The sequence below is a fragment of the Oncorhynchus kisutch genome, linkage group LG17 (assembly GCF_002021735.2).
Source record: "Oncorhynchus kisutch isolate 150728-3 linkage group LG17, Okis_V2, whole genome shotgun sequence".
Taxonomy (NCBI): Eukaryota; Metazoa; Chordata; class Actinopteri; order Salmoniformes; family Salmonidae; genus Oncorhynchus; species Oncorhynchus kisutch.
In genome coordinates this window covers 9663900-9678076 of record NC_034190.2, presented here as the reverse complement: position 1 = coordinate 9678076, position 14177 = coordinate 9663900, and the positions used below count along the sequence as shown (strand labels likewise).

The following is a 14177-nucleotide window of genomic DNA, read 5'->3' as shown; positions in this document are numbered from 1 at the left end:
ATGAGAATACAGTGACTTGATGAATAATGGGAATGAATAGTATCCTAATTGTTTTGTACTTATTCCCTATGTAGACACCACTTAGTAACCACTGGCAGGCATATCAATCCACTTCTATTTATTTGACCTAATGGATTTGTACTTTAACTGCTGGCTCCCCATAGAGATGCACTCAGAGCCACTAGGGCCAAAAGGGGGTAAGCCAGTGCTCTGGCTCAGTGTCTGTGTATCGGACAGAACACATCATATTCCACTACAGGCATCACAGGGTACAGCACCACCGAGGGTCACAGGGGTTTGAGGTCCTCTGAGAGCAGCCACAAATAGACAAACGATTGGATATTTTGGCGGTCCCCTATTACCCGATGACCTGCAGGGCTCCCCTCCACCGGCAGTCCGTTCATACTGCTGCAAGGTAAATGACAACTAATAGTAGAATTGATTTCTCTTGGCAGGCTATAAAGTTCTCACCAACCCAGGCCAACGGGCTGCTTTTTGCTTTGTTTTCATTTAACCAGCTGTGGAGTTCTGGGCTGGGTATCCTATGGTTTACTAAGAAGATAAAGAGATTGACAATGAGCACAGGATTGTATCAAACGGCCAAATATTTTGTTCTAAAATGTCTGTTTATGTGCATATTATTTCCCCAATGAAAGGTAAGTTTACTTGTGTGATTTTAGATTGAGTTTTAACTTATTTTTTTCCCACCAAAGGTCTCCTGATTTAAACTCACAAAGACCACTGCGTTCTGATTCATATCATTTGCATATTTTTTTTTGGGGGGGGGGTGATAATTTTTTCCTGTAACTAGTCAATTATTTCATTTGATATTGTATTACCTAATGATCATTCAATTAGGACTAGTGGTTATGTGGTTATCATTAGTCCTTGATTAGCAAGTTATATAATGATTATTAAAGAGACAAATCAGCAGTTGAAACAATAAGTGTTTTTCCCACCTGTTTCATTAAAACGCTGAGGGAGGGGGGCTGGACATTTTTTTTTACCACTCTCAAATTCATACAGAACTATGGATGCAAGGACTGGCAATCCATGATATCAACATAGTTTTAACCATTTTTTGAGGCTGTATAGTGTTTGTTTACGTTTAATTTGTTTAAAAAAACATTAGGAGCAAAACAAGCTTATTATTTGACAGGGTACGACAGTTGAACTAAGCTCATGAGGCATTTATAAAAGTTATATTCTTCAAGGATCAATGGGTACATATCCTTAATTTAGAAATCCCAAAATGGATGTAGGAATGTCAGGTTTCCCCTTTTATATCATCATCATCATCAATTCTGCTTTATAATAAACATTGATTGTCCATGTATTATTGACCTCACCATACACTTCATCTTGACATTCCATTTCCTGCTTTTTAACATATAATTTTCCCCATTAATTAGCAAAACCCGCGTGAAGATGGGAGATTGGAACTTCCTGGGTGGGATCTTGGAGGAAGTGCATATCCACTCCACCATGGTGGGAAAGATCTGGCTGACCATCCTGTTCATCTTCCGGATGCTGGTGCTTGGCGTCGCTGCAGAGGACGTGTGGAACGACGAGCAGACCGACTTCATCTGCAACACCGAACAGCCAGGGTGCCGCAACGTGTGCTACGACCGAGCCTTCCCCATCTCACTCATCCGCTACTGGGTGCTGCAGGTCATCTTCGTCTCCTCACCCTCTCTGGTTTACATGGGCCACGCCATCTACCAGCTGCGAGCTCTGGAGAAGACGCGCCACACTAACAGGGCAGCATTGCGTCGGGAGCTGGAGGCAGTGGCCGTGGAGCTGATCGAGGTGCGGAGACGCATCGAGAGGGAGATGAGACAGCTGGATCTGGGGAAGCTCAACAAGGCCCCGCTGAGAGGGTCCCTGCTACAGACCTATGTGGCCCACATCGTCACCCGCTCTGTGGTGGAGGTGGGCTTCATGATGGGCCAGTACCTCCTCTACGGCCATCACCTGGACACTTTGTTTAAGTGCGAGAGGGAGCCGTGCCCAAATGTGGTGGACTGCTTTGTCTCCAGGCCCACGGAAAAGACTGTCTTCATGATGTTCATGCAGGGCATCGCTGCCGTCTCCCTCTTCCTCAGCCTGTTGGAGATCACGCACCTGAGCTACAGGAAGCTTAAGAAGGGCATCCTGGCCTACCACCCACACCTGAAGGATGACTACTACCGTAGCAAATCCAAAAGAAACTCTGACGTCAAACAAGTTAACATGGGGGGAACCTCTGGGGGCTGCAAGCCTGTTATCCATAGCGGACCCAGTGGGTACACACTCCTGATAGAGAAACAGGGCAACGGACCGACGCATTCCCTCCTCAATGCCTCCTCTGCCTTTGTTCCCATTCAGGTGGACCCTGGTGTCAAGCCATGTACAGACAGTCACGATACAGCCAGTAAGGAGGCAGTGCCAAGTCCTGAGCACAACAGCAACCCAAAGAACATCAACCGTGAGACGACACGCTCTGTCCTTGTGGACAAGAAGGATGAGCCAGAGGATCTTGTCGTGCATCCTCTTCCCCACCATGTAGATCCTCTCACCCACCACATGGACTTCACAGGGTCACGGGGCTCTGAGTACCCCACCCTACCTGTGCTACCCTTGATGGATGCCTCCTCATGCCCGACCCTTTCGGTCATTGCAAGAAAACCACGGAGGGTCAGTGCCCCCTGGAACTGTTCCACTGTGGTGGAGGGGAATGGCTCAGACAGTGGGGACTCCTTCCCTGGGACTATAAGCATGAAGCCACGCTGTAGCTTTGCTGCCAGCCGAGCCAGGGCCTTCTCTAAGCCGGACATCAAGAGACTCAGCAGGCCCCAGAGCCAAGACTCAATAGAACGGAGCTCAGTGTCTCAGCACAGCCGCGATGGCAACAGCCCTCCCGTCTGCTCTCCCAACCGCCGAATGTCACTGGCAAGTAACGGCAGCAGCAGGCGAGCTCCAGGCGACCTGCAGATCTAAGGTTTATTACCTTATCTCATCATGTCACAAGAAACTGTTACGATGTTGGGGCTCCCGAGTGGCGCAGCGGTCATTACAGACCCTGGTTCAATTCCACACTGTATCACAACAAGCCGTGATTGGAAGTCCCATAGGGTGGCGCACAATTGGCCCAGCGTTGTCCGGTTTAGGGGAAAGTTTGGCTGGGGTAGGCAGTCACTGTAAATAAGATTTTTTTCTTAACTTGATTAATTAAAGTTTAAATAAAAAATAAGCTATGCTTCAGGGTACACTGTTACGGTGTTAGCTAAGTGTGCCCTGAAGTGTAGCCTAAGAAATGATATTATTCCATAGAATTGCAGTTCTTGAGACAGTGATGTTTTTCTGTCAGTGAAGTTACCGTATTACCGTTAAGATAAACTGCTCTGGGCCCAGGCCACAATGCATTTTTGTCAGAGTCTGTTTTAATGCACCAAGTTTGCACCTGTTATTTTCAGAAGACAAAAAGCAAAGCAGAATTTTGCAATGGAAAACACTTAGTAAATCTAGATAAAGACAGACATTGTTGACAGGTCTGTTTTAGTTTGAAGGACTTTCATTGCATTGCGTGCATTTAAATGCAAGGCTTACAGCAATGAACCAAGAGCAATGGAAAGCAGAATCAGAAAATCTATATCCTTTAGGCTGTAATTCGCAATTACGTAACACAAAACTCAATGATATTCATTGGTAAGAATGTGTTAACAAGGAAGAAGTTTCAAAGCATGATTTCATCAATATTGTATTTAAGTTATTGTACTTTTAAAAAGCACAATAACCAAGTGAATTTGACTTTACAATTTAAATTGGTGGCTGGAGTTCACTAGCTAACAATCTAATCAGAGGACATTTTCCCAGTGACAATCTATTTGAGTATCAGCCCAATTGACAGTTTCTTTACTCATGATATAGGGCTACTGGCCAACTTTATTTAAACTATCCAATGAACAACAAAGCACCAGCTTATTTCAGTTCAACTATAATTGAACTACTACAACCATGTAGTCTTTGGCTAAACCAGTTACATAATATTTTTCAACTTGTTCTGTTTTCTTTCAGGTCGGGATACTGCAGATGTCCTCCATCCTGAAAAAGCATTGATAGTGGCACAAAGCCCACTAATCATTTGACAATATAAATGATACATTTTGATTGGGAGGAAATGGGACTGATTTTGAACAGGCCTATTGCTTATATGAAGCTGTACTTTGTTTACATTTTACTTGATAAAATAAAGTACTAATATTCTTGAATTACTAATAAGATGATATTTTAACATAATTAGTTTACCAAGATATAAAATTATAAATCCAAACAGCAAGAAAATTGGCTTTGAACACTAACCCCATACTGGACCAGAAGTAGTAGGCCTGTTGTCACGGTGACCCTGTGTGTGTGGCATTTAAATGAATAGGCAAGGATCAGTTGGGAATTCCATCTAGAGATACATCAACACAATAATTTTGCATGAAGAATATTTGCTGAAAATAGTATTTATTGACTTGAAATTGGAGAGAAACAGTTGACGCTTTAGATTGAAGAAGTGCCTGTACACAGAAAATACTTAACAAAAATACATTGCTTTTGCAATTAACAGTTTTTCCATCCTTGGGTATAGTGTCATTATACTACTAAGAAATAACAAAAAAAAAGTGCCTTTTTCTCTCAAAACAGTGGACAAAAAGAACAATTCAACCAACTCCGCTACTCTGCTGCTCCATCCTCGGGTGCTGGTTCATACTGCAGAAGCTGTAAAACAAGGTAGAGAAAAGTCTGGTATTTGCAACGTACTGGGATTAGATATTTTTGGGGTATTTAGGAGTGGTTTCCCCGGATACAGATTAAGCCTAGTTCTGGGCAAAAAAAAAAAAAAGATCAATGGAGAATCTAAACTTAATCTGGGTCCAGGAAACAAAGCCTTGAATTTAGGAAAAAATGTCAATTCTCTCTGACCCTGTTTCTGAGGTCTTTGTTTTCCTCCATGAGCAGATCCCACTTCTGCTGTAGCTCAGTTAGCTCCAGACGAAGGGCCTCCGTGTCTCCTGGCTCAGCACCAGCCACACCAAGGTGATGCTTTAGAAAGCTGGGGTTAAGTGAAGGCTAGTCTAAACTCGTTGTTGTTGATGATAGCTACCGTGAACAAGAAGTGATTGAGATGGGGAGACAGAGGAGAGCTGCTGGTGCATAGAATGGAAAGTGGTGTAAATCAGGGTTTGAACCCATATCACCAGCCACTAGCTCCGGCCAGCCACTGTACACCATAAACTCTCTTTTAAAAAAGGCCCAGTGCAGTCCAAAATGTGATTTTCCTGTGTTTTATATATTTCCACACTAGGAGGTTGGCATAATGCTGTGAAATTAGAATAATGATAATGCCCTTTTAGTGAAAGAGCTGTTTGAAAAGGCCACCTGAGATCTCAGCCTGTTTTGGTGGGGTGGGGTTTTGGCCTGCCTGGTGACATCACCAGGTGACATCACCATGCGGTAAATGAGCTAATAGAACAATAAGAAAAAAAATAGCCTTTAAAAGACGTCACATGAACAACGACAATTTTAGACGATACTACTGTAACGTACACAAAGTCTACACTTGATCGTGTTGCACCAGGGGGGGGGGGCACTATTCATCAGATTTCAGGCAAGGTATTCTCTCTGCCCAACGCTATGAGTGACTAGCTGAATCAGCAAGCAACATCTGCACCAACGGGATCAGTTGAGACAGTGGTCATGGTTGTCATCATATTGGAATATTAATCAAACCAAGACAAAAGGATACTCCAAAGCATTATTAGGTTTATCTGGCTCCTCGTACAGGGCGACCAACACTGCAAACAGCAATACAATTGTTATGGATATTGGTTGTGATATGTGAGTCAAAAGTTGTGTTATAGATCAGGGGTGTCAAACAGGTTTGGCCCTTGGGGGCCGCATTCGTTCTTCAACAAGGTCCCATAGGGCCTCACTGAATACGTGTTATACATCCTCACCGTGAAAAATAGCAACAACAAAAAAAAAAAGAGTAATCATCGATGTTTGTATTTGATGCTCCCCGACTGTCTAGTTTTCATTTCGGTGATTATAGCAAGCTGAACAAAGTCAAGAAACGGTATGAATTTAGGTGTATTAAAATGTATACACCGTTTCAATTTGTTTTTTTGGTGTACTTTTGGTCATGGGCGATAGGTAGCCTTGCGGTTAAAGGGAAAACATTTTTAATGTCTACTTCATTGTCTTTTTTTTTTTTTACTACAAAACATAGAATTACACCATTTTCACTTATGTTAATGTTGAGGTGGTGCTGGAGATTATGAATGAGAAATACATGTTTTTTCAATTACATCAACTAATTTGTAGACAATTAGTATTGCCTACTAATGATCGGTCAATTTTTTTTTTTTTAAATCACCCAATACACACCGATGATGTCATTGTAAACACTTATCTACCATTTCACATATGTTGATGTTGGGGTGGTGCTGGAGTACCTATGGTGCTGAAAATTTTTGAAGTTTCCCTTTAAGAGCATTTCAGCCAGTAACCAAATGGCCACTGGTTCGAATCCCTGAACCGACTAGGTGACAAATCTGGCGATGTGCCCTGGAGCAAGGCACTTAACCCTAATTGCTCCTGTAAGTTGATCTGGATAAGATGTTATGCTAAAATGACAATCTAAAATGTTAACGTGTATTGAGTTTTTTTGTAACACAAATTCACGTGCGGCCCATATTGGACACCCGTGACTATGTTTGACACCCCTGCTATAGACTATACAAGTGGTTAGGATTCGGAATCCAAATGAACATTTATTCACAAAATCAAAGTATACCGCATGAGAAATTTTAGACTTTATGCATATTAAAAGAAATGTTGCCAGTAATGTTCTTCAATTTCTGAAAGAAGCCTACCATTGGTGAGACTGTCAAGAACTCCAGCTTTTTCTAGATACCTTCGAAATTGTTCTCTCTTGGACTCGGAAGCCTGTGAAATCAACAATGATGAGAAGAATCAAAAGACTAACAAAACATTTTTTTGCATAGGCTATTTAAAGCTGTAGCCAGATAACTCTACTTCAGTTTATTTTGAAAGTTTCCAGGCAGGTAAGCAGAATATATATATATATATATATATGCCTGATTGACCATAAACTTTGAAAACAAATAGTTTAACTAGCACAACCACACAGCTGATTCCAATAAAGGAGAGCTACCCTAGATACAAAGTAATCAATGAATGCAGTTAGTTAGCTAACATAGTTTACAAAGTAACACGTGAAAACATAGGACATGAAAGAAATATCTTCAAACCACTGTTCATTGAAGAACAGTTTCGTATACTTACTCTGTAATGGGCCATTATTGCGAACAGATATGTAGCGTTAGGATGATTAAAGGTTTGTAAACTAGCTAGCTAATCAACGCAACAGCCGACAAGACCCAGAGCCCGAATGCAAACAAAGCAATTTCTCCCACAGTGGTGCGGTTGCTACAACGACAACAAAACAATTATCTGAACTGTGAATTGTGGGATAAAATGTCAATGATTGATGATGTTCTAATATGAAGATGGACTTTTCTATACGCTGTCGGTTACTTCACTATTTGCTATTCAACAAATGAAACTGAAACTGAGCTACTTGTGTAAAAGGCAAAACCCCCTAGCTATATATTTGGCGCCATCTCATGGCCATGTAGTGAAACAGCGTTTGCCTGGAGCACCAATGAGATTGAGGGAGCGGGGAAAATACAGTTCATGGCGGAAATGAGACGAAACAGACAAATTGACGCTCGTCACAGCCACAAAGTTTTTTTTGAAGTCCTAAATCGAAAAAATTTATGAAAACAAAAATGTGCTTTTAGGTCTTAATTTAATTTTAGGCATAATGTTAGTAGTGTGATTAGGGTTAGTGCTAAACAGCGCACTTGATATACGATTTTAGGCTATGAATGAGAAAGTGAATTTGACATTTTCAAACGTTTAACTCAGTCTTATGCTGCTTTGCGATCTATTAACAACAAGGTTTGCATTAAATAGGCTCAATATATTTTTTTTATGATGCATTTGTCGATGTTCAATTCATTCGCACATAACGTATTAACAAAAGCTATCACAGCGAAAGTTGATACATGTAGGCCCTTCATATATAAACTATGAGCAGCACTTTGTTACATTTGATCGAATCAGTTCATGTTTTTTTGCTCAAACTGCGAGCAACACTTGTCAAAGTCAGACACATTTCTGTCAAAACACAGGGATGTCGATTCGCACAGGACTAGTATTATCAGAGGATTTTGGAGTTAGCAAAAAAAAAAAAACATTAGGTTATTCTGTCTGGAATATAATCATTGGCCTGAGTGGCGCCCTATCCCCTATATCGGGTGGGCAATTCCAGTCCTCGAGGTCCTGATTGGTGTCACAGTTTTTCAACCCAGCCTCAGACAACACACCTGACTCTAATAATCACCTAATCATGATCTTCAGTTTAGAATGCAATTTGATTAATCAGCTGTGTTTGTTAGGGATGGAGAAACAGTGTGACACCAATCAGGCCCTCAGGGACTGGAGTTGTCCACCCCTGCCCTATATAGTGAACTACTTTTGACCAGGCCCTGGTTCAGTCAAAAAAGTAACAAAGACAAACCCCTCTAAACAGAGGAGAGTCACCTATTTTGAATGACATAAAAATCTGAAACTGTAGGCTGTATAGCCTTCTCAATGTTTGCCATGGGTAGTGCAACATCTAACTGTCCTAATAGTCTCACTTGAGCATCAATGAAACGATCAAAGCCCCGGTACCCCTGAAGATCATCTCATAGTCCACCTGACCAGGCAAATCCCAGATTTGGAAATTGACGAAAGAGCTACTGGAGATGTCAACATTGTAGATTTTGTTGGTGCTCTCCAAGAACAGGGTCTCGTTTGGCGACATCTTGTGGAATAGAACCTGCATAGTGGAGCACAACAGACAAAGCAAATGTATGCTTGATCCGAAAATGTGGTCGGAGGCTTCGTGTAGCGGGTGTGACGCAATTGCGAATCTGCCAGAGACACGCAGTGGCCAAATCAAGCTCTGTATATCATGGCCTCTTACATTCTGTGGAGGGCACCGTATAGCTCCGCATTTACATGATTGGTTGACGGTAGGTGGGGGCGGTAAATCCTGCAAGGCTATACCAGCTGTGTATCTGCGAGGTGTTGACTAGAGAGCAAATGCCAATCAATATCCGAGTGGGTACGTTCGCTATATAACGCAACATTCTTTATGACAAAACCATCAGAAGAGTTTAAATAGAAATGGAAACCCATTTCACTTGTATTTTTTTGCATATTTTATCATATTTGCATGAAAATCTGTCATTAATTCGATGGAAACCTAGATAAAAATTAAGTTTCCATCCACAGTTTTTATGCGAGTAAAGACATACCATATAAAAAATTACAGCGATGACAGTGATGGATGACAGTGATGGAAACAGGAAGTTAGATACAATTTTACAAATGCCAACAGATTTTTTCAGTGAACATGGTGGGATCTTTTTGTGTCGGTAAGATTAATTATGCCAGTGGAAATACCTTTATGCGCAAATATTGATATAATAATCATAATATTGAAGTAAATCTACCCCCACAGCCTTCCTGTACTGTATCTTGGCTAGAGAACACGTGCCAAGACCAAAGTGGGCACATTTGCTTTTTAACACAACAGTTTTTGTGACGAAACTATTTAATAGAGTTGAAAATGTGATGGAAACAAATTGAACTTTAGATTATTATTCCGTATGTGAAAACTTGTGAAAAGTGAAAAGGTACATTTTGTGTGCACTGTCATCACTCACATATTTTTATCTACAACAAGTCAATTTGGTGGGAACACACCACTGGTGGGAAAAATATTTTCTTAATGCAGATTTTAGAATATTCACATGAAAATCTGTCACCAATCAGATGGAAACCTAGCTAGTGTTACTCTACCCGTGACTTTGTCTCAACATTGGGGACCTTACTCTATGTACAGTTGAAGTCGGAAGTTTACATATACCTTAGCCAAATACATTTAAACTCAGTTTTTTACAATTCCTGACATTTAATCTTAGTAAAAATTCCCTGTCTTGGGTCAGTTAGGATCACCACTTTATTTTAAGAATGTGAAATGTCAGAATAATAGTAGAGAGAATGATTTATTTCAGCTTTTATTTCTTTCATCACATTCCCAGTGGGTCAGAAGATTGCATACACTCAATTAATATTTGGTAGCATTGCCTTTAAATTGTTTAACTTGGGTCAAACATTTCAGGTAGCCTTCCACAAGCTTCCCACAATAAGTTGGGTGAATTTTGGCCCATTCCTCCTGACAGAGCTGGTGTAACTGAGTCAAGTTTGTTGGCCTCCTTGCTCACACACTCTTTTTCAGTTCTGCCCACAAATTTTCTATGGGATTGAGGTCAGGGCTTTGTGATGGCCACTCCAATACCTTGACTTTGTTGTCCTTAAGCCATTTTACTACAAATTTGGAAGTATGCTTGGGGTCATTGTCCATTTGGAAGACCCATTTGCAACCAAGTTTTAACTTCCTGACTGATGTCTTGAGATGTTGCTTCAATATATCCACATAATTTTCTTTCCTCATGATGCCATCTATTTTGTGAAGTGCACCAGTCCCTCCTGCAGCAAAGCACCCACACAATAGGATACTGCCACCCGTGTGCTTCACGGTTGGGGTGGTGTCCTTTTTTTTCATCAGACCAGACGATATTTCTCCAAAAAGTACGATATTTGTCCCCATGTGCAGTTGTTTGGAAATTGCTCCCAAGGATGAACCAGACTTGTGGAGGTCTACAATTTTGTTTCTGAGGTCTTGGCTAATTTCTTTTGATTTTTCTATCTTTGTCAAGCAAAGAGGCACTGAGTTTGAAGGTAGGCATTGAAATACATCCACAGGTGCACCTCCAATTGACTCACATGATGTCAATTAGCCTATCAGAAGCTTCTAAAGCCATGACATTATATTCTGGAATTTTCCAAGCTGTTTAAAGACACAGTCAACTTAGTGTATGTAAACTTCTGACCCACTGGAATTGTGATACAGTGAATTATAAGTGAAATAATCTGTCTGTAAACAATTGTTGGAAAAATGACTTGGGTCATGCACAAAGTAGATGTCCTAACCGACTTTCCAAAACTATAGTTTTTTAAAAAGAAATTTGTGGAGTGGTTGAAAAACTAGTTTTAATGACTCCAACCTAAGTATATGTAAACTTCCGACTTCGACTGTATATGTATGTGTAACCGATGTGAAATGGCTAGCTAGTTAGTGGTGGTACACGCTAATAGCGTTTCAATCGTTGACGTCACTCACTCTTAGACCTTGAAGTAGTGGTTCCCCTTGCTCTACAAGGGCCGCGGCTTTTGTGGAGCGATAGGTAACGATGCTTCGTGGGTGTCAGTTGTCTTTGTGTGCAGGGGGTCCCTGGTTCAAGCTCGGGTAGGGGCGAGGAGACGGGCGAAAGTTATACTGTTACATATGGGACTCCCGAGTGGTGCAGCAGTCTAAGGCACTGCATCTCAGTGCTTGAGGCGTCACTACAGACACCCTGGTTCGACTCCAGGCTGTATCACAACCGGCTGTGATTGGAAGTCCAATAGGGCGGGTGTAGGCCGTCATTGTAAATAAGAATGTGTTCTAAACTGTCTTGTCTGGTTAAATGTTAGATTTCAAAAAGCTTACGTTTAAGATGTTCAAATTGAATGAGCCATGCGTTGTTGTCCCTCAGGTAGATCTTCTGATGTTGGGAATGATTAGGTCAGGTGGTTGATATCAACCATAGAGGGTGTTTCATTATTCCATTGCATTGCATTATTTAAATAATTGAAGCATTATAGAACCCCCCCTGAGGCATATCCACAAGCTTTTTAACAGTACAGGGTAAACTATCAAGATAACTAGGTTGAAATATGTACAGTGCCTTGCGAAAGTATTCGGCCCTCTTGAACTTTGCGACCTTTTGCCACATTTCAGGCTTCAAACATAAAGATATAAAACTGTATTTTTTTGTGAAGAATCCACAACAAGTGGGACACAATCATGAAGTGGAACGACATTTATTGGATATTTCAAACTTTTTTAACAAATCAAAAACTGAAAAATTGGCCGTGCAAAATTATTCAGCCCCCTTAAATTAATACTTTGTAGCGCCACCTTTTTCTGCGATTACAGCTGTAAGTCGCTTGGGGTATGTCTCTATCAGTTTTGCACATCGAGGGACTGACATTTTTTCCCATTCCTCCTTGCAAAACAGCTCGAGCTCAGTGAGGTTGGATGGAGAGCATTTGTGAACAGCAGTTTTCAGTTCTTTCCACAGATTCTCGATTGGATTCAGGTCTGGACTTTGACTTGGCCATTCTAACACCTGGATATGTTTATTTTTGAACCATTCCATTGTAGATTTTGCTTTATGTTTTGGATCATTGTCTTGTTGGAAGACAAATCTCCGTCCCAGTCTCAGGTCTTTTGCAGACTCCATCAGGTTTTCTTCCAGAATGGTCCTGTATTTGGCTCCATCCATCTTCCCATCAATTTTAACCATCTTCCCTGTCCCTGCTGAAGAAAAGCAGGCCCAAACCATGATGCTGCCACCACCATGTTTGACAGTGGGGATGGTGTGTTCAGAGTGATGAGCTGTGTTGCTTTTACGCCAAACATAACGTTTTGCATTGTTGCCAAAAAGTTCCATTTTGGTTTCATCTGACCAGAGCACCTTCTTCCACATGTTTGGTGTGTCTCCCAGGTGGCTTGTGGCAAACTTTAAACAACACTTTTTATGGATATCTTTAAGAAATGGCTTTCTTCTTGCCACTCTTCCATAAAGGCCAGATTTGTGCAATATACGACTGATTGTTGTCCTATGGACAGAGTCTCCCACCTCAGCTGTAGATCTCTGCAGTTCATCCAGAGTGATCATGGGCCTCTTGGCTGCATCTCTGATCAGTCTTCTCCTTGTATGAGCTGAAAGTTTAGAGGGACGGCCAGGTCTTGGTAGATTTGCAGTGGTCTGATACTCCTTCCATTTCAATATTATCGCTTGCACAGTGCTCCTTGGGATGTTTAAAGCTTGGGAAATCTTTTTGTATCCAAACCCGGCTTTAAACTTCTTCACAACAGTATCTCGGACCTGCCTGGTGTGTTCCTTGTTCTTCATGATGCTCTCTGCGCTTTTAACGGACCTCTGAGACTATCACAGTGCAGGTGCATTTATACGGAGACTTGATTACACACCGGTGGATTGTATTTATCATCATTAGTCATTTAGGTCAACATTGGATCATTCAGAGATCCTCACTGAACTTCTGGAGAGAGTTTGCTGCACTGAAAGTAAAGAGGCTGAATAATTTTGCACGCCCAATTTATCAGTTTTTGATTTGTTAAAAAAGTTTGAAATATCCAATAAATGTCGTTCCACTTCATGATTGTGTCCCACTTGTTGTTGATTCTTCACCAAAAAATACAGTTTTATATCTTTATGTTTGAAGCCTGAAATGTGGCAAAAGGTCGCAAAGTTCAAGGGGGCCGAATACTTTCGCAAGGCACTGTATGTGACACAAAGCCCCGTTAATACTCCACATGTGCTCTTACATTTTGTCATGCCTAATGAGTAGTGGCAGGATGGAGCCACATCGTATTGAACGTGGGGGGGTCTGAATTGAGTCTGAATGAATGACAACACGTTTTTCACCTTTATTTAACCAGGTAGGCTTGTTGAGAACAAGTTCTCATTTGCAACTGCGACCTGGCCAAGATAAAGCATAGCAGTTCGACACATACAACAACACAGAGTTACACATGGAATGAACAAAACATAGTCAATAATACAGTAGAAAAAAATAAAACAAAGTCTATATAAAGTGAGTGCAAATTAGGTCAAATAAGGGAGTTAAGGCAATAAATAGGCCATGGAATGGTAGATGTGCAAAAGATGGATGTGCAAGTAGAGATACTGTGGTGCAAAAGGAGCAAAATAAATAAATACAGTATGGGGATGAGGTATATAGATGGGCTGTATACAGATGGGCTATGAACAGGTGCAGTGATCTGTGAGCTGCTCTGTCAGCTGGTCTTAAAGCTAGTGAGGGAGATGGGAATCTCCAGCTTCAGTGATTTTTGCAGTTCGTTCCAGTCAGTGGCAGCA

At 41.3% G+C, this 14177-nt stretch overlaps 2 protein-coding genes across 2 annotated transcripts; one reads left to right on the top strand and one right to left on the bottom strand.

Moving 5' to 3' along the window:
• The first annotated feature begins 1416 nt into the window (after positions 1 to 1416).
• On the top strand, positions 1417 to 3057 carry LOC109908421 (gap junction alpha-9 protein-like). Its single transcript, XM_020507061.2, has one exon. The coding sequence runs from the start codon at positions 1429 to 1431 to the stop codon at positions 2977 to 2979; it is 1551 nt and encodes a 516-aa protein (XP_020362650.1). The 5' UTR covers positions 1417 to 1428; the 3' UTR covers positions 2980 to 3057.
• Positions 3058 to 4472: 1415 nt separating this feature from the next.
• Positions 4473 to 7669, bottom strand: LOC109907156 (c-Myc-binding protein). Its single transcript, XM_020504961.2, has 5 exons — positions 7336 to 7669; positions 6903 to 6975; positions 5774 to 5822; positions 4951 to 5080; positions 4473 to 4746 (listed from the first exon to the last, which is right to left on the bottom strand). Exons 1-5 carry the CDS (start codon positions 7348 to 7350, stop codon positions 4702 to 4704), a joined length of 312 nt encoding a protein of 103 aa, XP_020360550.1. The 5' UTR covers positions 7351 to 7669; the 3' UTR covers positions 4473 to 4701.
• Between the last annotated feature and the right edge of the window lie 6508 nt (positions 7670 to 14177).

Coding starts and splice junctions, on each gene's coding strand:
- LOC109908421 (XM_020507061.2), top strand. CDS start 1,429: ATGGGAGATTGGAACTTCCTGGGTGGGATCTTGGAGGAAGTGCATATC.
- LOC109907156 (XM_020504961.2), bottom strand. Junction 5,823..6,902: donor TCTTGACAGTCTCACCAATG/GTAGGCTTCTTT, acceptor TGCTGTTTGCAG/TGTTGGTCGCCCTGTACGAG. Junction 5,081..5,773: donor AAACCTAATAATGCTTTGGA/GTATCCTTTTGT, acceptor ACTTAACCCCAG/CTTTCTAAAGCATCACCTTG.